Source organism: Tachysurus fulvidraco, chromosome 24, assembly GCF_022655615.1.
Source record: "Tachysurus fulvidraco isolate hzauxx_2018 chromosome 24, HZAU_PFXX_2.0, whole genome shotgun sequence".
NCBI lineage: Eukaryota > Metazoa > Chordata > Actinopteri > Siluriformes > Bagridae > Tachysurus > Tachysurus fulvidraco.
Genome location: NC_062541.1, coordinates 9,633,397 through 9,658,258, shown reverse-complemented (window position 1 = coordinate 9,658,258; position 24,862 = coordinate 9,633,397). Strand labels below are relative to the sequence as shown.

The window sequence follows — 24,862 nt, the reverse complement described above, 5'->3', positions numbered from 1 at the left end:
TTACTTTCTCCTTAGGGGTAAGTCCTGAAACCCATACTAAGCTAGTGATCAAGAAATGCTCTGCAGTTCCCCTTATGACCAGGTTATCTTGAAGATAAGGTGGTTGGACAGTAGTCTAAGATTAAAAACTGGTAGGAATGTCAGGTAGTAGATAGTCAGTGCTGGCAGTGTCACAGGCAGATGGAGTGTGGCATGCAGAATGCTAACAATCCAGCTTCTCACCTTGTTGCACCTCAAACTGCCGAGCCGTCAGCCTATCTGTGTGTGTTCGTTTATGGATCCCCTCCATACGGTAAGTAGTGCTTGCTTCCTTTCTTACCGTTGGCTTAGTTTTCTGAGGTGCTCCTGTCTCTTCTCTCTTTTTGCTGCACTTAGATAAAATTCTTGTTGCTACAGTTTTTATCTTGTTTTTGCTTTAGGAAGCTTATGCTTTCTTGCTGTAAACCAAATCTTGATTCTTCATTTGCCTTTTAAATGTCAATGACAATCTATGCAGGCAGAATTGCCAATTTTCCGGATCTTTTATTAGTTGTATTAATTGTAATGAACATCGACTTGCGTTAAATTTGCATGCTTGGTTTATGGGTCTATTCTAAAACTCCTACTGGTCTAGTTTCAATTTAAATAATAAAATGCTAAAACAGAATTTTGTAACATTATAATACTTAAGTAATGTATCTCTTTTTCCAGGGCAATGGGACCATCGCTGGAGTAATTGATCTCGGTACTGTGGAAATCTTCCCAGTTTTCCAATCAGCACAGCGAGGCCTTATAGACCATGACACATGCTATGTACTGCTGGAGGCACAGCTTGTTAGAGGTGGTCTATTACATCCTGATTCCCCTCAGGGTCTTTCATTAGAAAAGAGTCTATCATCTGGTCTGATTGATAGCCATATATACCGGTCACTATCAGAAATAGAAGCTGCCCTCCATCTTGTCCAAGAGTCACACTTGACAAAGAGCCATACAATACCAGTTGCTGCTGCTATGGAGGTGGGCTGCATTAAAGAACAAATTGGGCTTCATGTCCTGAATCTGCAGGTGAGCACGGGAGGCTTTTGGGATGACTGCAATAATGAAATGCTTAGTCTTGAAAATGCTAAAGACCGAGGTCTCATCTCAGCTGCTGTTTACGATAAGCTATGCTCCTGTCTTGAAAGGCAAGAGCTTATTGATCCTAATACAGCTGAAAAAATCAGTCTGTCAGAGTTTTATCAGAGATGCGTTTTGAATCAGGAGACTGGCCTCCGTCTACTACCAGTAAATCAGCAGTCAAGGGGAACAATCTGCTTACGATCTGGTATAAAGGTTGGCATTTTCCGGGCAGCCCAAGAGGGACTGATTGACCGAGAAGTTACTATTAGACTTCTGGAGGCTCAGCTGTTTGCAGGTGGCATTCCCGATCCTCGCACTGGTCACCGACTGACAATTGATGAAGCTGAGAGGCATGGGCTTATGGACCATGACCTGGCATGTGCCTTACTGACTCATCAGTTACAATCGGGAGGAATCATAGACCCAGTTACTGGAGAGCGCCTAGAATTAGATGAATCTATCCAAAGAAGCCTTCTCTCTCCTCGCATGGCTTTAAGGGTGCTGGAATCTCTTTGGGCTTTTATAGGTATATTATGGCCAGAGTCAGGGGAGTTGCTTCCTATAACTGAAGCTCTACAGCAAGGTGTCATTTCAGGTGACCTAGCTCGGAAGGTCCTAAACAAGCGCCATTTTCTTAGCGCAATTTACTCTCCAGAAAGTGGTGAGTTGATTCCTCTGGGCCATGCTGAAAACGTTTTGGGACCAGAAGCTGCAAAGGTCCTTCAGCAGACACGGCTTCCAGACTTTCTCCATGCAATGACTCAAACAAGGTCTCTGCATCACCAGAGTGCTTCCTTCTCATCAACACTGTCCTCTTCAGCCACTGCCTCACTGCCACGCCTTCATTCTGATGCTTTCTTTTTGGAGCAAGACTTCCACTATCTCCTCTCTTACCTTATGACACACAGCTACATAAATGCCCACTCAGGAGAGCGTTTGATCCTGTTGGAACCCGAACTGATGGAGCTTATTAATTTAATCGGAGCAACAAAAGACAGTTGTAAACCACAGTTGAAAGAACCCCCTAACAGAGAGGCAGCAGGAGAACCCCTCTTTGTGAGGTCATTAAGTGAAACAAAACAAGAAAATATTCAAATGGATGGGGAAAAGTATTTGAATTTCAGTATTTCAAGAAAGGATGAGCAAGGAAAACAGATTCTCTTAAAAGAAAATGAAACGGATTTGACTGATAATATTTGTAAGTCTGCTCTTATGAATGCTGTACAAAGAGCTGCAGGCGTTTCTTTAAAGGAAACAAGCACTGATGGAACATTAGTAAAGCTCTTAGATACACACTCCAAAGTTTCAGAAACAGAACCTGAGACATCACCCCTACTTGCAAAAGAGGTGAAACTGTCCTCATTCCAATCAAGTCCAGACACAGAAGAAAAGAGTAGGAGAGAACAACTAGGTTCTTGGCTCGAGGTTGAGATGCCTCCTTCAGCCTCAGATAAGAAAATGCTTGATGAAAATCAAGTGGAATGTGCAACATCTGTGAAGAAATTGTTAGACATAAAGACAGATATCACTGCTGTTATAAGTAAAGATACTATAGAAGAAAGTCAGCCTGATGGACTTGCTAGAAAATGTCTACAAGAGGGGAATATCGAAGTATCAGCTGTGAATAAACAAATATTGGTTCAAACAGATACCAACAGAAGCAGGGAAAATGCAGACTCATCAAAAATAAATTGGACCATATCTGTGAGCAATTCTGAAGCAGACCTTGATCGCATGGCAACAGAGATGCTACAGGGTGGGCTTTTGACTGTTGGGACCCAGAAATTGCCCCTTGCTGAGGCTGTAAACCAGGATCTGATTCCAGTTGATACTGCTGTAAAACTAATGTCTAAAGCAGAGCTTTTTGGTGGTTTCCTGGATGTGCATATATGTCAACCACTTAGCCTTGATGATATTATGCAGAAGAGTGTTCAAGATGAAGACTTAATGACTAAGGTTATCAAATCAGAAAAGACTATGGCTGGTGTATTTGATGTGGAACATGGGAGAATATGCACGCTAAGGGAGGCTGCCAAAGAAGGACTTTTAGATACAGATACAGTATCTCGCCTTCTTGAGGCTCAGATTGTCTCTGGAGGAATTATTGACTTTGAAAAAGGCAAAAAAGTTTCGGTTAATGTTGCAGCCAAACGTGGGCTAATAGAGGAAAAGCAAAAAGATGAACTACTCTTATTAGAGAAGTCATGCCATGGAAAGAGTTCTGATCCACATGTAATACAAACAAAGTTGAAACTACAACTACAGATGAATGGAATAACAGACCCCAAAACTAAACAGCCTGTACCTCTCCAACAAGCACTTCAAAAAGGTCTTATTAGTCATGATGAAACTGAGAAAATCCTACTGCAACAGGTAGCTGAAGGTGGAATCGTGCACCATGGGTCTGGCATTCGCCTCAGTGTTACTGATGCAGTACATCAAGGCATCATAGATGATTCACTTGCTCTAAAACTCAAACAGTTTGAGAAGTCAAGACAAAACCAGTTTAGTTCAGATCCAGATGCTGCTTCTCTTCAAGCAACTGTAGGCTTCATACATGATGGTGCTTCAAATACCAACCTTACACTGACTGAAGCTGCTTCTCGTGGTGTGATTGATCAATCCATTGTAGATAAAGTAATGGACTCTCCGATTGTAAAAAGTGGTATTTTGGATCCACAAAATGCTTGTGTTTTGCCATACACAGACCTAATAAAACAGGGAAAGATTGACATTGAGACAGGTTGGCGATTCCTTGAAGTAAGACCATTTAGAGGTATTCCAAAGAAAGACAATGGTGACCTGATGACTGTGCCAGAAGCAGTGAGGACTGGTCAAGTTGATCCCATTCCAGCACTCAGATTACTGCAGAGTCAGGCAGATTCTGGAGGTATCATCAATATTTCAAGTGGGGAAAAACTACCTCTTCTTGATGCTATTGATAAAAGCCTTGTTCAAAAAGATGTTGCCATGGTTATTGCTAAAAATCAGTTTTTAAAAGGCGGGTTGGTTGGCTCTGTCAGTGGTCAGAGGGTGTCAAGTCTTGAGGAGGCTGTTCAGGATGGGCTAATCTCTAGAGAAATGGCTGCAGAACTTCGCGATCACTTTGGATTTGTGGATCCTCTTGCATCACAGTGTTTTGCAGATCAGGATAGTCCTACAGCGACAAATTGTGAAAATCTAGATGTGAGCACAGTGCAACTTGCTGACGAAGAGCCACAATCGTGGACTACAGATCATCATAAAGATAAATCGGAGATTGATACAGATGAACAGCTACAAGTCCATCATTATTATCCACCATCTGATTTGGTGGAACAAAAGCATGTGGATGTTTCAAGTAGAGTTTGGAAAGATGCTGATGTATCATTAGAGGTTCTAAGTCAGTTTGCTTTAAAAGCAGAAAGAAGGTTACAGGAGGCAATTGAAGAATGTAGTCCTATACAACCTAACACTGTAGAACCAGAGCAGGAAATAAGACTTGTTCAGAATCCACAAATATCTGCAACTGTATATGACGTTGGGAAAAGCTATGACATTATACCACAAACCACAAAGCCATATATCCAAATACAGCCGCATGGTAAAACAGGCATAAACCTGGAAAACTATGAGAAGAGTAATGTCAGAGTTGTTCCAGAAATCGATAACAAGGCGCTTGATGGGCAAGTCAGAATTGAGAAAGAAACAAATCGGATTACCGTGGCAGCAGAACTACAGTCAGTGTCTGATACAGTTGATGAAAGTGAAGGGAGCACTGAAAATAGAAGTGAGATTCTTATATCAGAAGTTATTGAGGAGCAGAAGATGCAAGGAAAAAGGAAAGGAAGAGGAAAACATAAAAAGCAAATTAAAGTCTGTACAGAAAACGATGAAAGGTCAGCAGTTCAACAATTAGATACAAGTATGACTTCACAGGTAAAGGGTGCTGAGGTTGGGATGGAGTTTGAAGTTAGAAGAACTCCAGTGGTGCAAGCATCATCATCTGAAAACACCACTGCAAATGAGTTTGGAAGTGAAGTTTTAGATGTTGACGAAAAAGAGGTCAATGCAGATGTAGATATTAGAGAAAACAGAGTGTTGATACCTACAGAGGAGGCTAAAGGCAGCCACACGAACAAAGTAAGCGTTGTTAAAAAATCTGAGCATTATTCTGATGTGAATGCAGCTTCTCCTGGATATGGTGTTGTGGATGTGACTATAGAAGCTGATCTTGGTATCGATCAAAAACCTTCAGAAGATAATGTGGTCAAGCAGATCACAGAGTACAAGTATAGAACGGAAGCTTTAGTCACTGATAAGAAACCTAAAGACGTGGACATGAAAGGAGAGGCTCAAGTAGATTTGGAAGCAACTTCACCTATAGAGAGAATCAACACCATGTCTGAAAAAGATGCAGTCACTAATGAGAAATCTGAAGGTCTGTACATTAAGAAAGGAGTTAAAATAGATTCTGAGGTTCTAAAAGCCTCAGATCTGAATGAGGCTTCTATTGTAGACAACACTGAGGATGCTAGAAAAGAACTTGTAGCCTTTGATCAAAGACATGTTAAAGAAGGGAAAGAATGGATAGACATCAAGGTGGATTCGGAGGTCCTGAAAGAGTATGAGTGTGCGACCTCAAGCATAGAGAGTGCAGAGAACGTTTTTGGGAAGGAAATTGTAGTCACTGACCAGAAATCTGAAGATTTGGATGTTATAACAGCGGTAGATCTGGCAGAGGTTTCTTTTGAAGAGGATATTAACCGTAAATCTGGGACAGAGTTTTTTGTCAGTGTTGCAGATATGAAAAAACAGAAAGAAGATAAAGTGGATGTAGATGTTCTAAAGACTACATGTATGGGTGTGACTTTACCTATCGAAGGCATGGAACCCGTGATTGAAAAGGACATTGTAGCCACTGATCAAAAATCTGTAGAAGAGAAGATAATAAGGGAGGCCAAAGTAGATTTGAAGGATAATGCATTTGTCGAATACACCAAGGGCATGTCTGGAGAAGATGCTGGGGATCAGAAGTATGTGGAAGAACAGAAAGACATTAAAATGGATTTGGATATAAAACTTCCAAGCATAATTTCACCTGCAGAGAGCACCAAGAACTATGACTTTGTCACTGATGTGAGAGATTTGGAAGTTATAAAAACACCAGATAGAACAGAGGGTTCACCTGCAAAGCACATGGAGAGCAGGTTTACAAAAGAATTTGTTGAGATCGATCAGAAATCCGTTAATGGAGAGGTGAAAATTGACCTGCTGGCCAAAGCAGAAACGAAAGGTTTTCCAGATACAAGTGATGATATTGAGTCAATCCAAGAGAGTCTACACCAGGGAATAGAGGATGTGAAGAGTGTAGCAGTGTCAACACAAAGGCACCATATGGAAAATACAAGTCTGAAAGCTGAACCATCAACACATGACCCTGCAGGTTTGGTGAATGTCCACAAAAAAGATGAGTTTCAAAGACAAATGCAATCCAGAGTCATAAATGACAAGACAAAAACACAGGATGAGCATGAAATAGATGTGAATGAGGATCTGGCCCCAGATCAATCGGATAAGAAGAGGAAAAAGAAAAGAAAAAACAAAAAGGTGAAGATTGAACATGTTGAAAAGGAGTCAGAGAAGAGCAAAGCTGATGAGGCAGTGCAAAGACCAGTTGTCCCAACTCAAAGTGATACATTAAACGCAGAAAGAAAAGATGGAATGGAACAGTCTCAAAAACCTAACCAGGCACAGCTGGAGAAAGACGCACTTCTGATGAAAGCCAAAGAAAGCATTCTTAGGAAAGTCTTTGAGAGGGGTGTCAGTGAGAAACAGGCTGCAGAAGAGTTAGAAGCGTTACGTCAAGGGTCAGCTAAAGAGCGGCATCCGACAGCTCAGGAGAAAGCCAAGCTAGAGGAGAAAACGTCTTCGCTCCATACAAAGGAAAATGAGACTGATGTAAAACAGAAAAAGCAGATAGACCAAAATTTAAAGCTTCTACCAAAATATATTTTAACCGGGACAGACTCTATACAAACCTATTTTAGCCCGACAGACCTGTGTGATGATACCTTTCAAAAAAAGAAGGACTTAAGCTGCACTGAGAGTTCAGTTGAAGCTATTGACCCCAGTAAGCAAATATCAACGTCTATATTTGGTTTAGACCGGCAAGTTGGTGAGGCAAAAACACAAGAATCTGTACATCCAGAAAGTGAAAAGCTGAGAGACTCCGCAATCCTCAAACAGCCATATGCTTCTCTTACTGGGGAAGACAAAGACCACCATAAATCTGTGTCAAAAACCAAAGATGCTGTACCAGAGAGTAAAGTAAATAGGTGTGAACAAACCTCCAAAACAGAGCTGGAGGATACAATTAGCAAGGAGCCATTGCAATCCATGACTAAGCAATACTCTTCTGCTGATAATGAATTCAAAGATGAATCATCCATTGAAGAGTCTTCAGAATCAAGACTGTCTTATTTAGAAGAGGTCCCCGAGTCTGATACTACAGAATGCTGGGAAGAGGAGGACTTTGAACAATGTCAAGAAGGTGTTGATGAAAAGCAGGATGAAGACCATGTCAATAAACAGAGGACAGCTGCACAGGTAAGCAAGGTAAGATGCTGTGTTTATTTTAATTCTGCAATTATTTTTGCTTTACTTTTTAACCAATTAACTGTAAATTCGCAGGACTGGAAATGCTGTTGCTAATTGTTTATTTATTTGTTTAACTGATCGTAGTCCTCTCTGATCCGGCAAGAATGCTTGGAACGTGATCAACAAATTGTAGCACTCCTTTCCATGGTGCGGCACATTGAAGTCCGACTTAAGCAACAGCAGCAACAATTTATAGGGAAGAGTCTTGCCATGCTTGATGACATCATTAAACAAACAGAAGTGAGTACCGTTAAAATATTGTTTGTAGATTCTTAGAAAATAGGGTTCCTTAATAGTTCTTTGTATAGCAGTAGAGCTGTTTGTTCTCCTGTGCTAGTCAAACCCATTGCAACTGAAACTGTGCCTGTATAAGGGATTTTATGTTAAAGCATTTTTCCTCAAAACTCTTGGATGACTTTTGGATCAGTGATTTATTAAAAGTCTATATTGAACATACATACACACCAGGCTTCACATGGTTGGACATGTTTAGACTATCAGGTCTTTCTAAGGGAGTTCTAAGACCCTCTGTTAAATTGTTGTGTTGGCCTTTTGGAAAAAAAACCAAAAAATAATTTTTCCTTCGACTAAAAACAAAATGATTTTAGGTTTATTTTTTATTGTTTCCCTTTTATTTTAAAACCAGGCTCTTGCTCTAGAGCTCACTGATTTGGAGCCCCAAGTAAAGAAGGAGGTTGAAGCAGCCAAACAGCTCCTGGAGTCACAGAATGAAGATGTCCCACCCCAGTTAATCACAGCCCTGAACAAGGACCAACAGAGTTTGTCCCGTACAATTAATGCCGCAAGAAAACTGGCTGAGAGCGCTCTACAAGGGATGCAATCACATCGTGATACCCAGAAGGTAAGACGGGTAATATCAGCTATGACCTCTAGTTTTAAAATGTCACCAGCTACTATAAAAATATAAAAACAACCACTTCTTTATAAGGAGGCAGTGCGTACTGAGTTGGAGTCTCTGACTGAGCGAGTGGACAGTCTTCTCAGCTGGCTTAAAGACACAGAAACTCAGATGGCGCAAGAAGCAGATTCAACTGAGGATGCAACAATTAAAGAGAATGAGAGAAGAACATTAGAGTGGCTCATGCAAAAACTGCAACTAGTCAAGGTATATTTTTTCTCATACTACATATACTATTTCTACATAAAATTGTTTTTGCAATACTCTCTCTTGATTATACCACACTGCTGTTCAATTTTTCATTCTGGTTGGGCTACAAGACAAATCAGTGCTTTAAATAAGTTATTGATTTTTAAAATCACTTATACTGGGGCTTGTATGACTGATGCACCATGTAAAAGGACTTACAAAGTGTATACTTGTTATTAGAAGAAGGATTCTGTAAGGAGACATTTATTAAGTTTGATTTAATAAAAAAGATAAATTAATTAATATGCTTATTTTTGTTATACAGGGTTTAAGACAGTTTGGGACATCACAAGCTTATAGTTAATTATTTTGCTGTAATCGTTTCCTTTATCATATTTCATTATGACACATATTACCTTTTTATCTCACAGGATGTACAGGAGTGCCTCACAAACCGCTCCAATGATGTAAATGCTGTGGCGTTTGACATCCAGGTATTCATCTCCGAGCGTGCACAGGATCTCGCACCTGAGCAAAGCAGGCGACTGCTAAGACAGCTGCAGCAGCTTCAGAATGCCTTTCACCAGGCCTCCGGTCGCACCCACGCCAGGGCTGAGGCCCTCTCTGTCCAACGTGTCAGAGAAGAGGAGCGAGAGCAGAAAGAACGAGAGAGGGAACAAGATGAAAAAGAGAGAGAGAAGCAGAGACAGACTGCTAAGGAGAGAGAGGTTTGCAAATACCTGGTTGAATGCTTATGTCTTTACAGCCACAACAACAGAAACGTGAATTTACTTTGGATTTTAATTAACATCTTGGTAATAACTACATAACAAACATGATGACTATAATCAGTAAAACAACTCTGATGCTTTTGTATTTGTTAATAACTGTTGTCAGAAAGCAACAGAAACATACAAGCTAGTTTATTTTAAAGCGTCAGTTTTACAACGCTATGCTTGCTATGCTTACAAGACTTTGCTGCTAGATACTATTTTGCTTTGTGCATGTGTGTGTCAATATAACATATGTATTAACCTCTCTGCCTTGCTGTTACAGATTGCCACAGAGGACAAGCACTTATGCCAACTTGAAAAGGCTAGAGATTTAAAAACAGCCCTTTCATAATAGCAGTCTTTTTTCCCCCCTCACGTTTCTTTCTATTTTGAAGAATCGGAAAATAACTGATAAAAAGTCATTTTGATTATCCAAAATCTTTCTCCTGCTTGACTTACCTTGTGAAACATGTATGTTGTCTGTCTGTGTGATCAGTCTGGATACATTATGCTCAAACAATGCATATTTTCGCTCCATTTGTAAAGTGTGGGTAGTTTTGAGTGTTGTTGGGAACTGTGATGCTGATAAATTCAAAAAAGTTTTGAGTATTTTACACTTGTAGGACTTGAAGAACTTGTAATTCTATTGTCCAAACAATTTCTGCTGGGTTTTAGGTAGTGCAGCAGCAGAAAGCAGAGTGCTCACAGAAGCTTGAAGGCCTCAGTATGTGGTTGGCTGGTGTAGCGAGCTTGCTGGCCAGTCAGAGAACAGGAGCTGAGTCAGACGACGTGAATGTACTTCAGCAAAAGCACAGTGAACTCAAGGTGACTTATTAAGTGAGCTCTATGATTTGATAAATATATTTTTTATCCACGTATCTTAATGTACATCCGATTCTTTGTGTCCAAAATTTTCAGGAGGTGCAAAAAGATCTTCAGACCAAAGGTGATGGTATGTTGGAGACAATCCGGTCAGTGGAGGAGTTCCTAGCTGAACGTGGTGAGGATCTGAGTCCAGAGGAAAGGGCTAAACTGCAAACAGCACTGACACATATGAAAGAGCAATACCACACCCTCACAGACTCTGCCCAGTCCTCAGTAACTCAGCTGGACTCAACCATCAATACAACACTCCAGCAAAACACCCAAAGGGTAAAGATCTCTAGTAAATCTGTCAGAATTGCTCTTTTCTTCTTCATTGCTTCTTGAAACAATTTTCTTTTTATTTGCTCTTGTCTATCAAAGGCTAAAGCAGAGGAGCAGCTGCAGGAGACTCAGGGAAAAATCGATGTGCTGCTTAAGGAGTTATCATCACTGGACACCTCTAGGAGGAATTCTCTTGGTGAGACGGTTCCAGATGCCAGTGTTCCACTGGGGTCACTGAACTCACACAGTGACATGCTGAAGGTCAGAACCGAACTCTCCGCATTGAACCGTGTGTTGACTCATGTTTTAAGGATTAATTTATTCATGCTTGTGTTGATTATTACAGGAAGAATTCCAGCAGTTACAAGCCCAGCAGGCTCACCTCCTACAGATAGCCCAGTCTACACACTCTATACTGGAGCAGCCAGACTCCAGTGTGCCCCTGGAAGAGAAGCAGCGCCTACGTGCCAGACTAGATCACCTACAGAGCCAGCACCAGGAACGTCTCCAGAGCTGCCAGGAGAGATTAAGACGGACTGAAGCACTTCAGGATGACCTCTCCAAATTCATGGAAGAACATGGCAACCTGGGTGCATGGCTGGAGCAGAGCGAGCGGGAACTGCATTCCTTAAGGGAAGGAGAAGCCGATGCACAGGGTCTGAAAGACAGGCTGGAGGAGCATAAAAAGGTATTCATTATGTCTAAATGTTCAGTATTTCATAATTGTTGAGTATGACTTTTATGCATCAAGAGTTTCTTGCAAAGATATGAGGCTTGATGCTTGTCAATGTTTTCTAGCTGGCAGATGATGTGATCTGCCACAAGGCAGACTTGCGCTTCGTGTCTATTTCTGGACAGAAGGTGCTGGATTCAATACAAGGGTCTCAGGAAAGGGTGGGTGCTATTGACCCAGCTCTAGAGGACACATGGCAGCTTGTCAGTAATAAGCTACAAGATGCAACTCAACGCTACAGTTCTCTACAGAACAAGGTAGGGAAAAACTTTCCTATCTGCATAATGCTCTAATCCTTTCAGGGTTCAAATCAACTTATCAGTCATCCAAAATATTATTACATACTTTAAACATAAAATTCTACACTTTTTGATGCCTCTGTAGACATTTTCTATGGAGCAGTCACATCAGTATTGTTCATTTCAAAATTTCTTTTGGGGTGACTAATTTATTGGATCCTCTTCTGCATGTTGCAGTCTGTCGATCTTGGTACCCATCTGTCCAGTCTACTGGATCGCTACCAGCTGTACCAGGATGAGGTTACAGCTCTGGATTCATGGCTCACTGCTCAGGAGCAGAACCAGAGCATACTGAAACCCAGCGGAGAGCAGACGGATACACAGACACTACAAAATACACTGAAAACTGTACAGGTAACAGTAGTGGCTAATTTCCCCTAATGCAAATTGAATAGGTTTCAGGTTGAATCAGTGAGTGAGGTTAATAAAACCCCTTGTGTCTTTATTGCTTGCTTTAAGCATCTGCAAGATGAGCTCACTGAGCACTCAGTACAATTGAAGAAGGTGAGGAAAGCTGGGAAAGAGCTCACCAGCACCCAGGAATCTCCCAAACTCAAAAGAGCAGATATTAACACCACCACAGGTGACTTAATATCCATTTTCTGCTTTTTATATGGATTTATTATATGCATATTAACCATGTTTTAGATTCATATTAATTCGGTTGCATAATCCATTGCAGATAACCTTGAGAAGCGCTTTGAAACTCTGTCAGAGTGTGTGTCTCAGAGAGCTGAGCAACTCCAGACCGCTGTTGCTCAGTCTGCCAGTGTTCAGGAGGGACTCAAAGCACTGCTCTCCTGGCTGGATGCTCTAGCATTAGACCCTGGACCAGTCCAACCGACTGCCCAAGCAGTGCAGCAGGCTATCACCCAAAATCAAGTATTATATTTGTCTAGTTTGCCATATAAGCAAATAAAATATGTAGCCATCTACTGTATCCTACTGCATCTAGTGTTAATGACATGAATTTGAAATGAATTCGAAGACCCCCAGTTTTTCTTATCCTTATCCTTTTTTTTTTCTTTAACAGAAACTGCGGCAGGAATTATTGTCACGACAAGGCAGTGTGGAGGCCACCTGTGACTCTGTGTCTAAGCTGTTGAAATCAGCAGATGCATCCACAGTCTCTGGTCTGCAGGGGGCACTGCAGGACCTGAATCAGCGCTACAATGCAGCCCAGACCAAGCAGGCTGAAAATGAAGCTGAACTGCGGGTAGTTCTGCCCAAGCTGGAGGGCTTCGAGCGCCTGAACTCGGACCTTCGTGAGTTCACACAGAGCCATGAGAGAGTTCTAAGTCTCGGAGGCCTGCCAGAACACAGTGTTGAGGATTATAAACACACCATAGAGGTAACAGATCATCCACAAACAGCAGCTATGGTGCAGTATTTAGATGCTCTCATTAAATGTCTTTAACTTATCATACTTTGGTTTTAGGAGGTAAAATCAGATCTTGGCCACGAAACAAGTCGGGTGAAGTCTTTTGTGGAGCTTGGTACAGAGCTGAGCAACTCAAGGTTATTTGCCGATGCACGAAGTCTCGTGGACTCAACCAAAGAGGTGTCTGAAGAGTTTGCTCGACTAGAAGCCAGCGTCAGTGAGAGGTGAGTTCTGGGCTTGAATGAAAAAAACCCGCCTGTACTATGCATATTAGTCTTTAAAGTGCTTTACACGGGCACTAAAGGAAATGATTGGTATCATCCTCAAGAAGCAGCTCCCATAAGGAAAAAAAATAATCATTATAGAATATATGATAAATCAGATTAACTTGATATTACGTAGCTGGCATTATTGCTTCAAAGGTGACCATTGGGCCTAAACAGTTCTATCAATTTGCCCCAAGAATGTAAGAGACATTTGAGACATACAGAATTCTGCTCATGGGAAAACTAGTATTGGCACTCCATAGCCAGATTCCATTGTAAAATGAAGTCATTTCAGTGACCACATGGTGAAAATAAAACCTGTATGATTAATTTATTGTCCATGAACAGTGTTCTACTCAGCCAAACTGAGGTTATTACTCATTAGAGATGGTTTCCTGAAGGTCTTCATGTTGGAAAATGTCGAAGTTGGTTCCTCATATAATTGAGTTCTTCGACAGTTGATATATGGGAAGTGGGATTGTAATAACACCTTCTGTGTGTTAATAGGAGCAGGGACGCCAGGGCCTTTTCTTCCTTAAATGTAATGTGAGCTGTACTGGTTATTAAAATAGTGCAATAGAGGAGTGCTGCATTAGTTCATTGAGATGTTTTGAAGCTGTGAGTTGGATGACATCTCTTTAAAAATATCTAGCAAAAAAACTAAAACAAACTTGTAAGACATTTGGAATGAAATTTTGAATCCACCACTAACCCTTAAGCATATACCTTCCCATTGGTTAGTAATTCTTTAATGTGTCTACAGGCTTAATTCTATCCAGAAATGTGACCAGCAGTTGGTGGAGTTCCGCTCCCTTTCTGGCTCTCTGCTCAGATGGCTGCAGATGGCACAAGAGCAGCTGCCTGCTAAAGAACCCAACCTGAACACAGAGGGCCTTCGGAGGAGAGTACAGCAGCTCAAGGTGGGTGTGTATTAGAGAAAATCACACTAATATGTGTCCAAATTATTCCACATTTTATAAGCTTATAAACTGTTCCATGGTTTCCTCTCAGGACCTGCTGAGTGAGTGGGAGTCCCAGGGCAATCAAGTTCAGGAGCTAAACAAGAGCGGATCAGAGCTGGAGAGTCTGATCATCAGCATCACTGCTCCACAAAACAAGACTAGTAAGATCATACTGTACATTTACACTTTAAATGTCCATCTGTGTGTGTGTGTGTGTGTGTGTGTGTGTGTGTGTGTGATATATATATATATATATATATATATATATATATATATATATATATATATATATATATATATGTGTGTGTGTGTGTGTGTGTATTTACATATTTATATATATACATTTATTTATTCACAAAAATAGCTCAAATCTTTCAAACGTTTTCTCCTCAATTGAATGTCTATCATTTTTAACTTGTGTGTAACAATACAAATAGTTGCGTAAGGATATCTTACCACATGTTTAAAACCACAAAGTAAGAAACTGGAAATGTATAGGTCCATGAAACTAGTTTAGGAAAGCCAGTTTTAATCCCTGTTTAATCTTTAATTAGTTAGTTGTTTGGATTATAATTCTCACTCAATTAAAGCTTCTTCTTTGCAATCAGTTGTGCGACTTGTGTATGTCTGCTTTGGCATTTCCTGCTCCATGTTTAACCCTTGTGAGCTTATATCTATAAACTGGCACGAGCCTTATAAGTGCAAGTGCTTTGTGGTGTTCATTCATGTGTGTGTAGTGCCAATGTCTGAGTGTGTGTGTGTCTCTCCCAGGTGTCCCCACGCTCAATGGTGCCGGTGGCTCCAGCAGTCTCAATGGCATTCACACCTGCAGAGGTGAGCAACGTGCTACAGCTAACAGTGAACAACGTGCTAACATTGTCTCTATCCACATTTCAGTATACTGTATTCCATCAGACACTGTTTTACTCTGTCCCCAGTCTATTAAACATCATTCGAAAGTTCATACTTAGTATTTGTCATGAAACTTTTATTTTGCACCAAAACCTAGCAGACTAAGCTCAAGTACTGCTCAAGTGAATCCTAGAATCAGGCTCCTGGAAGATAAATGTGTGTGATTTTGTTGGGTGACAATTTTGCCTCCCAACGAAATGCATCAGACTCTCGTTGCAAAAGGAAAACACCCAACAATGCAGCCACTCAGTCATTGTTCTGTCATAAATCTGAATTGCCATATGTCAGCTTTTGTGTGTGTCCGTTTGGCTTGTTCGTTAGGTCATAAAAAAGAACTGTAGAACAAATAGTGTTGTTGATATGAACAAGAAAAAACATGATAAAGCAGCATATTCAACAGGCCGTACTAAATCTAATGTCATCATTTATCCTCTCTTGGAACTATCCCAACCCTTCCCGACAGACCTGACTGAGATCCAGGTGGTGGTGGCGGACGTAAACAGCAGGTATGAGCAGCTGGGTGGGGATCTTCAGGAAAGGCAGAGCAGACAGCAAGCTTCTCTGGAGCTGTGCAAGAAGGTCAGGCAGGACTCTGAGGCTCTGTACCAGTGGCTTGGTCCTCGGGAACAGAGCCTGGCACAGGGCCAGACCGCATCACCTTCACGGCCAGAGGTGGTGCGTGCCCAGGCCCAAGAAAACAAGGTCAGCACAGATGTTAATATAATTAGCAGCCTGTTGTCACCTCAAGTAATACATAATCAATATAATGACTGTGACAACCTCCATGCAATCTATGCAGGTCTTGCTGTCTGAACTCACAGAACATTCAGGGAAAGTGGAGGACCTGAAGAACACCCTAAAGCAGCTGATACAAGAAAATCCTGACTCCCCTGAAGCAGACACCTGGAAACAACAACTAAAAGACTTAGGTTTGTAGATGAAACTACCCAGAATGGAGCAAGAATGGAGGAATATAGTGTATATATACAGTAGTATAACATATGAAAATGACCATTTACTGTATATTATTGAGAGCACACTTTTACAAGCAGCTATATTGTTAAGGAAGTCACTGTCTTTTAAAAAGTATTCAATTAAATTCCTCAAGACATTTGATGTTTTATGTGCATATTTGTTCATCTCTAAAGCTAAACATACTTTTGTAGGGGATTTGGTTCTTGTAAAAAGGTTGAGTGCTTTTCTGGTAAATCAAACAAAAGCTTGCGTAGGTTGGATGAACTGGAGGAGGCAGGAGAACAGTGAGCTCCTGGAAGAGCTTTTAGTCCTCCATGATATTTCATGTTTCTTATGTGACTCAAAGCGTTCAAATTCTTAAAGCAAAATTCGTGCTTTATTGAAACCACATGCGGGTGTCAGACTATGACTCAGAAAGCATGAGGGTAAGTATTGCTGCCAGGATTGCCTGCATACATGTTTCTGCTTCTGTGGCGCTGATACATAAACAGACTAAATTAGAAGTTATTGTTTTGTGTCCTTTTTATCTCAATCCCCTGTATTTTTTACTAAAATGATTATTCACGATTATCCAGATTATTCATGGTTTCCCTGAATATTTGCGTTACTATGGCTACGCCTGAACCTTCTGTTCTGGTTTCAGGAGGCATCATAATAAGTTGTTATGTTTATTTTACACAACCGTATATACCTTTGCTTCTCTTCTTAGAAATTCGATGGGAGAAAGCCAATCAAACTGCAGCACAACGACAGTCAGATCTGGAGACATGTGCTGACAGATTGGGCAGCTTTGCATCAGCAGCCAATCAGCTCAGTCCCTGGCTACGAGAGAAAGAGCTGATGATGAGTGTGCTCGGCCCACTGAGCATTGATCCTAAAATGCTCAACACTCAGAAGCAACAAGTGCAGGTATATAACTAGATAAAGGGGTTAATCTGTGGATGTACACTGCAATAAAACAACACATTTTTTCCCCATGAGTTTTTCTGACTCCAGAGCTGATTTGAAGCAATTTGCATGCACGCCATGTCAAGAAGAATATTACAATTGAGAGGATCCAAAACAAATAGAGGCTAGAAACTAAAAGGACAATGGAAACATTTTTCTACATCTGAATAACAGCTATTACATCTGTAAAGCCAAACACTGTCTTTAACCGTCTTTTGTGGCAGTTCTTTGTGTTTATTTTTATTTCTTTTTAATGCAAAATTTTGCATCCAGCTGTACAATTTTTCCTGCTTTCCAGTTATGCAATTTCTTGTTTTCTAAATGTTTTCTTCTTTCCTATAAGGAATTTATGGAAATGTGATAGAAGACTATATAGGAATATACAGAATTATATATAGAAGGCATGATATACCAACATATAATGCTCTGTATTTCGGTTAATTAGTTGTGTAAAAGCACTACAGTATTTTATAAATATATATTTGAGAAGGATATCCCTTCCCTTTGTGTCCAAATCCACTTTGATTTACTTTGTTTTATATTCAGTAGTGTATTTTATGGATATTATTATGTGTTAATTTTTATAGACATAGATAATATTAATAGTGATAGTATATATTATTAAGAGTTTTTAAACAAATTATTCTTACTTTTTTTTCCCCCTGCCAGTTTATGTTGCGCGAATTTGAGACACGGCGTGCCCAGTTTGACCAGCTGACCCAGGCAGCACAGGGTATACTCTCACCTGTTGGAGAGCAGGGCTCTAGTGACAGCCAGGATATAGCTGAGGTGAAGCAGGAGCTGGCCTCCATAACCCAACAGTGGGAGGATCTGACTTCTCGTCTGTCCGGACGTTCTGACCAGATCGAGCGTGCTCAGGGCACCAGTGAAGGCTTCCAGGCTCTGCTAAAGGAGCTCTCCCAAAGTTTGGCCCAGTTGGCTGAGAAGCTGGATGCCCAGGCCTCGCTAAGTGCTCAGCCTGAGGCCCTGCGCCACAGGCTGAAGGAGACAGGAGAGATCCGGGCAGAGCTTGAGCAGAGGAGAGGCCAACTGGCCCAGGCCGAGCAGCTGTGTGCAGATCTTAGCGCTATTGTGGTTGAGCCTTACCTCCGAGAAGAGCTGCATAAGAGACTAGAAAGCGTCAGCAGCCCACTTAACAGCCTGGAGGAAAGAGCAGGTGAGGCAGGATAAAGTTTTGGATTTTAAAGTTTATTTGAAGATAGGAAATGCAAATGTCAGAATACATATCTGTAACAGGAATAAATAAAATTGAGTCATTCATTTCTAAAGTTTAAGTTAAAATGGTTAGGTGAAATGTTAGGTATTTAATTAAAATGAAATCGTTTCTAAAATATTTTCAATGCTAAATTCTTGTGTAAAGTATTTTTTCTCTCTGCCTGTCTCCAGCGGATGGCTTGTCCCAGCTGCAGGCTGCACTCTCAAGTACACAGCAGTTCCAGCAGATGTTTGTAGAGCTCCGTACCTGGTTAGATGAACAGGCAGCTGCAAATACACCCAGTATGTCTGATCCTCTCCCCTGCCAGCCAGAAGTTCTGCAAGCCCTTCTCTCCCAACAAGAAGAACTTCAGCGTGGTGTGGCACAACAACGAGGGTCATATGAGCTCATCCAGGCTGAAGGAGCATCTATCCTGGCATCACTTCCTGCTGGAGATGAGCGCTCAGGTCTGCAGGCTCGACTAACCAAACTGCGCCAAGACTGGGAGGAAGTAAACCAATGCATCACAGAAAAGCTAGCACACGTCAAGGAGACACTGGGTCGTGCTGTACAATACAGGCAGCATCGTGATGAACTGGGTCCCTGGCTGAAGGACTGTGAGCAGAAAGAGGCTGAGATCCAAACTTCTCTGGAACCTGCTGCCCTCGAAGAAGCCCTACAGAAAGCAAGACAGTTAGGCTTGGACTTAGATCGCCGTCGCCCTCTATTAGAGGCTCTGAATTCAGCAGCTGACCAGCTCCTGGAGCAGAGCCGGACTGGAGAAGAGGAGGTGAGGGATGAGAAAGCTCAGCTGAACCGCAGACTGGATGGACTCTCTGAGAGATTGTATGGACGCATGGCTCAGATGGAGGAGCTGAACAGCAGGTTGAAAGAGTTTGAAGATGGTAGGCTGGTGGTAGAGAGAAGATTGGAGGCTGCCAGGCATCAGCTGGAGGTCCAGGAGGCATTGGGCCCTCAGGCATGCAGTAACAAGAGTTTAGAACGCCTGCGAAGCCAGCAGGAGGCTCTCAGCTCCCTACAGCCACAAGTGGTATATCTGCAGGATCTGGCCAAGGGACTGGTGCAGGATGCACCACAGACAACAGGAGGCATTGGAGATGGAGGACAAAAGCTGGTACAACAGGCTCAAAACACAGAGCGGGAGTTTGGAGAAGTGACTGAGAAGGTACGGAGTGCATTACAATTTATATGGTGGCCTAGTTTTTTATTTTGTGATCGTTGTTATTAATACTAAGCATTGACAATAAATATGACTATGTTTCAGGTTTATTTCAATTTAAATACTGGATATATAGTTAGTTATAAATAGTCTATGTTATTATAGATCTACAGAGATTATCTCAAAGTAATGACTCCCTCCTCGCTATTTATCACACAGATTGAGCAGTGCTGCTCTTCCCTCGAGTCACGCCTGCAGGGTGTAGGAGAAGTCCAGTCACACGTCCGTGATATCTTCTCACGCCTGGCAGACTTGGACGATGAGCTGGACAGCCTGAGCCCTGTAGGGCGGGATGTGGACTCCCTGGCCTCACAGGCAGATGCAATAAGGGGATTCCTGGGTCGTCTGGCCTCCCTGCGGACCGAGATTGAAGGCCATGGTGGGGCATGCACAGCCATGCTCAGGCGAGAGGGTAGCTCCCCTGATCTTCTCGCTCTCAGGAGGGAGACGGAAGCTTTGAATCGTCAGGCAGCCAAGCTGGCTGAGCGGGGTCAGGGCCGCCTGGCACTTATAGAAGAAGCTGAGGAGCGAGTGAAGGAGCTCTACACTCGCCTAACAGAGCTACAGGGGCTACTTGACCGGGCGGAGGAAGGACTGAATGAACAAGGTGTTGTGGGAACTGAAGTGGACGTCATCAAGCAACAGCTTCAGGAATTTAAGGTAGGTGTTTTATCAGGCTGAAGCAGCATCGTTTTTGCCATGACAGACACTGTGCCTTTGAATATGTTTATGTTGAATCCTTTAGAGCACTAGAATAAGACTTTGACAGTGACTCATGTGGAGGCATGGGCAAGAGACAGTTCCAAAATAGATTCTTTTGCTTTTTTCTGCTGTTTTAGTAAATGATGATGGTTTTAATACAGATATTGTAAATTTAATTGCACTGTAGAGTGTACAATTGTATAGAATACTTTTAAATTTTCCACATTCAGAATTGTTACACTTGGTAATTAGCTGAAGAATTCAGTCAGGTGGTTTCAAGCCAAGACCAAAAATACCTGCTCCTACAGGGAACCAGCATAAAACTGGAAGGCTCTGTTATGCTGTGGGACATGTTTGTTTTTTTTGCTGGCATAGTCCAGGCCCTCTTGTCCCTTAAAGAAAAGAGTCATTGCAAATCAGAGCAAACTTTTTTAGACTTTCAAGTGTTGGTGAAGAATAGGCTTTTTTTCATGAAGGAAAAGCAAAACAGTTTCAGATACAAGTACCACCTTGTCACTAGAAGTAGATCTTAGATTGTTTTTTTTTTAGCCAGGCAAATCTGTGAGTGCCGTCAAGAGTTTGTGGAATGAATCACAGCTCTCCTCTTTATTAAATCGCCTCCAACTCTCAGCCCCCATCTGGGCTTGTGTCCTAGCATGCTTCTCTGCAGGAGAAATGACACAGTCACTTCTGCTGCCTTGGGCTGCTTGTGTTCATCGTGTTACCCTCTTGACTGATTGATGATGACCCCTTTACTTTCTCCCTGGTTTGTGGGTGTATTTATAGTTCCTCTGATGTTGTATCATTCCCTCTCCGGATCTTACTCATGCCCCTTCAGAGCGTCATGGGTGGTAGGAGTGTGGGATTAAGAAAGGCACAGTGGAGGTTTGAGGTGCATTCTAAGAGCAGGAGAGAGTGAGTCAGCGACTTCTTATAAAGCAGCTCACCTTGCTGAATCATTTGTACTGAGAGAACCGCGTGGCTGGTTAATGTGTCGTAACATTCTTAAAGTCATTTGTTATGAAGGATTCCTCAGGCGCTGCTCCATTTACCCACAGCTAGATGCCAACTTGAGAGCTCTTTAGACCTTCAATGTCTGGATGAACACAGAGCTAAATCTGAGAGCAGAACTAATCACTGGAACAATAACTCTTTCCACTGTCTCTGCATCAGACTAGTGCGGACTCGCTCTGCTGGCTTTGTATTAGATACACTGGCTGCTTGCCATGCATATCTGAAAATTCACCTGTTACTAATTAGAAGTTGTATTGAGCGGTTGTGCAGAGTTTCACGCTTCGATCAAGGCTATACTGTACTTCTGCTGTGGAAGGTTCTACTCTTTTATTGTGTTTTTACTGCTTCTGCTTTTTTGTGTTTTGATTTCTTACTTGCGCCTCTTCTTTGGTCTTTGTCTCGTCTTCCTAGTGTTCCTTTGTTTGAAATTCCTGCAGTCTGGGACTTCTTTTCAGATTTACTGTTCCTGTTAATAACAATGTCAGCTACCGTACACACTCCTGCTCCCCAACCTTCCCTCTCTTCCTTGCAGACTGGGAGACCAAGTTGCTGAAGGCAAACAGACAGTGCAATAAGAGAAACAGAGAAAGATATACTACTAAAAGCATGTATACACTGAGCTGGGTCAGTGTAGCATGGTATAGGAATTCATATTGAGCAACAAAATATCACGATACAAGACATTTCCATTATACATGGTGCGCATTGTGATGGTTTGTTTTACTTAGTTTTAATAGCAGCACGATAGAGCCACGTTTACAAAGTGCACCACGAGGGTAAATCTTTTAAATATTTTTTTGTAGAATGTTTACAACAATGCAAGAACACAAGTTGGGTAAATACAGTATGGTAAAGTCTTATCAGGAAGTTTGACTGGCTATGTAGTTAACTAGTAATACTATAATTATACAATACACAGTTTATAACTATATAGTTTAAAAATAAATCAATTGAAATGGCTGCATCATACTTTCACCGTTGCCTAGATACCTACAACTAATCGATTGATACCATAATCATTAGTCGTATATAGCTGCTCAATATCATTCGTTCATGCTGGTATATTTTGATCAGATTTCCTTGGAGTTTTAGGAAGTATTGAGTAACTATAAAGCCAGAAGAATGATTATTATTATTATCCCTGCAACAAGGAACAAATCGTCTACAGAAGCATAATTGTATGTAATACTTACTTAGCTGGTGTCTAATTTTTGTGTTCTAATTGCCACCCCATGTCTAAAAAATCTGAACATGCCTTTGTAAATAGTGTTAATTAAGGAGGCCATGCTGCAACTGTAAGTAATGGAAGAAGGTCTGTGTGCTTGGGTTGCTTATAAAAGAAAAACTTATTGAATCGGTTCTTGCACACTAGAAGGAAAGAAGGCTGAGGAGAAATTTCTTTGAGATCCTCTTTCATCCTCCTTGGCTGTCTATTCTATTTTTTTTCTTCCATCCTGTCTGGGCCCCTTTCTCCTACTCACCCACTCATATACACCCCCACCCCCATTTCACGTACAATGACACGCACGAAGGTAATTTGGAGGGCCAGAAAGTCTGTCTGCCATGAAAAAAAAGGACTGTTCGCCAATTCTCCCCCTCCCTCATGCAAGCCAGACTCCATTTCACAGACACCCAATCCAAAGTAGTGATGTCATTGCTGAGATTAGAGAGAGGGGGGAGGCAGGATAAACCCAAATAAGCAAGGCGTTCGTGTGTGTGTGTGTGTTTGATTTTGAGTGTGTCTGTCTGTCTGTCTTGTCTGTTTTTGTATTCAGGGATTAGGTACATTTGAGGAAAGCCAATGATGAGGCCTGGCTGGTTGGTCAGCACACACGAGCAGAAGGTGTCAACTTTTTTAGCATAGAGCAGCCTGGGACATTCTGGGAGTGATTGAATAATGGGTTGGGTCCTAAGACGATGAATCATCTCACCACCATTTTCTACTCGGGGGGTCTTTTTTTCTGGCTAAACATATTTATGTACTGCACTGAGTGCTTTAAATACCAAGTCAGTATGACACTCTACAAACCATACCCTAATGCACATGAAGTAGGTGTGTGTATGTACAGGGAGTGTGGCTTCCCATCCATGTGGGATGATATTTCTAATTCCGGGTTGTTTTGGAGCGTTCGGAATTTCAGCTGTCTCCCCATCCTCGACCCCTCACCAACATAATCTTACACACACATACAGGGTGTGGTGGTCTCCTTAAAATTCCCGTGCCCTGTGTGTACATGTGTGTGTCTGCATCCCACCACAGTGGAGCAGCTGAGCTTTGAGAAATAGGGTGGGCTGTGAGACACAGACACAGTGCAAAGGTGCTTTCCAACTGGGCATTCCAGCACTGGGCTGGTTAGAACCGGTGAATAGCTTCTAAATCAAGCTGAACGCAGCATGCTGTCTTCACTCTTGCTTGCTATAACTTACTCTCACTCCCTTTACACACACTACTCCTATTTTTGTCTGTCGCTTTGCTTTCTCTGTTTTCCTCTGGCATAACAAGGTCAGTGGATGTGTCAAGAACTTTGCGTCCCCCACCCAAATCCCCCAGGGCTTTCCTTTAACTCAGATTCTCATGCACTCAGTTACTTAAGTAACTTGATTTGCAAAAATGCCCCTGCTGTGTTGATGATGCAAAGGAGTTTCATGGCATGGATACATTTACACAAGTGATTTTTAATTTGTATTGTGGTCTAAACCTGATTTTCACCATATGGGTTCATAAAATAATGATTTGGTTATGAGTTGAGATAAGAGCACAAGGTAAATAGTACTTGTGTATAATGATATTCCAGTTTTGAAATGTCTAGTGAATTACCTTTTCATTGCTGTTTACCTGAGGGAATGCCAATTATAATTTTGGTTTCTTCAGGCTGTATGGTTATGAAGCCAAATTTCTGGGTTGACTGCCTCCTAATGATGTATAATGGCATGATGGTGCAGTCTTCCTTCGCTTTCATGAAGCTCCTTCCTAGCATTAAACACTTAGCAATGAAATCCATTAGAATTTAATATAATTCTATTGTGCCTGTTTTCACTGTTTTTGCTTTTTTTTTTCTTTATCTTGAGGGTTTGATTAGATTAGCATAACATAATTAGCACAAGCTGATGACTTAATTTTGTTCATTTGACTCGCTATTCAAGCGATATCCAGCTAGGATGGGGGAGGGCGGGAGCGAGCGAGCGAGAGAGGGAGAGAGAGAGAGAGAGGGAGAGAGATTGAGAGAGAGAGAGAGAGAGAGAGAGAGAGAGTGTATGTGTTGCCTCTCCCATTGCCTGGTATTGTTTCAGCTGTTGTGAATTACTGTGGCATTCCATAGCATAGCCCACTTTTCCTGCTCAGCCACACTCTATTAGTTCACCAACTGAAATAAATAAGGCACTTTGCATAAACAGTGGAGCCATGTTGATGTGTGAAATTAATAGGCAGCTTAATAATTGTAATGATGG

General features: G+C 41.7%; 1 protein-coding gene across 33 annotated transcripts in view; it reads left to right on the top strand.

Moving 5' to 3' along the window:
- macf1a (microtubule actin crosslinking factor 1a) overlaps nt 1-24,862 on the top strand; it is a 155,493-nt gene that overhangs the window by 95,474 nt on the left and 35,157 nt on the right. For 31 of the 33 annotated variants that reach the window (XM_047807948.1, XM_047807937.1, XM_047807950.1 and 28 more), the window contains 24 exons: nt 691-7,695; nt 7,822-7,977; nt 8,384-8,599; nt 8,687-8,863; nt 9,277-9,573; nt 10,294-10,443; nt 10,537-10,770; nt 10,864-11,025; nt 11,111-11,452; nt 11,563-11,754; nt 11,974-12,150; nt 12,256-12,379; nt 12,479-12,678; nt 12,830-13,147; nt 13,235-13,401; nt 14,207-14,363; nt 14,455-14,566; nt 15,177-15,239; nt 15,781-16,019; nt 16,117-16,246; nt 17,002-17,201; nt 17,910-18,417; nt 18,648-19,642; nt 19,856-20,356. In XM_047807948.1, the coding sequence (XP_047663904.1) occupies nt 691-7,695; nt 7,822-7,977; nt 8,384-8,599; nt 8,687-8,863; nt 9,277-9,573; nt 10,294-10,443; nt 10,537-10,770; nt 10,864-11,025; nt 11,111-11,452; nt 11,563-11,754; nt 11,974-12,150; nt 12,256-12,379; nt 12,479-12,678; nt 12,830-13,147; nt 13,235-13,401; nt 14,207-14,363; nt 14,455-14,566; nt 15,177-15,239; nt 15,781-16,019; nt 16,117-16,246; nt 17,002-17,201; nt 17,910-18,417; nt 18,648-19,642; nt 19,856-20,356 (12,822 nt within the window). The remainder of the gene's footprint in view (nt 1-690; nt 7,696-7,821; nt 7,978-8,383; nt 8,600-8,686; nt 8,864-9,276; nt 9,574-10,293; nt 10,444-10,536; nt 10,771-10,863; nt 11,026-11,110; nt 11,453-11,562; nt 11,755-11,973; nt 12,151-12,255; nt 12,380-12,478; nt 12,679-12,829; nt 13,148-13,234; nt 13,402-14,206; nt 14,364-14,454; nt 14,567-15,176; nt 15,240-15,780; nt 16,020-16,116; nt 16,247-17,001; nt 17,202-17,909; nt 18,418-18,647; nt 19,643-19,855; nt 20,357-24,862) is intronic. The other 2 variants (XM_047807925.1, XM_047807947.1) reach the window with 2 other exon arrangements.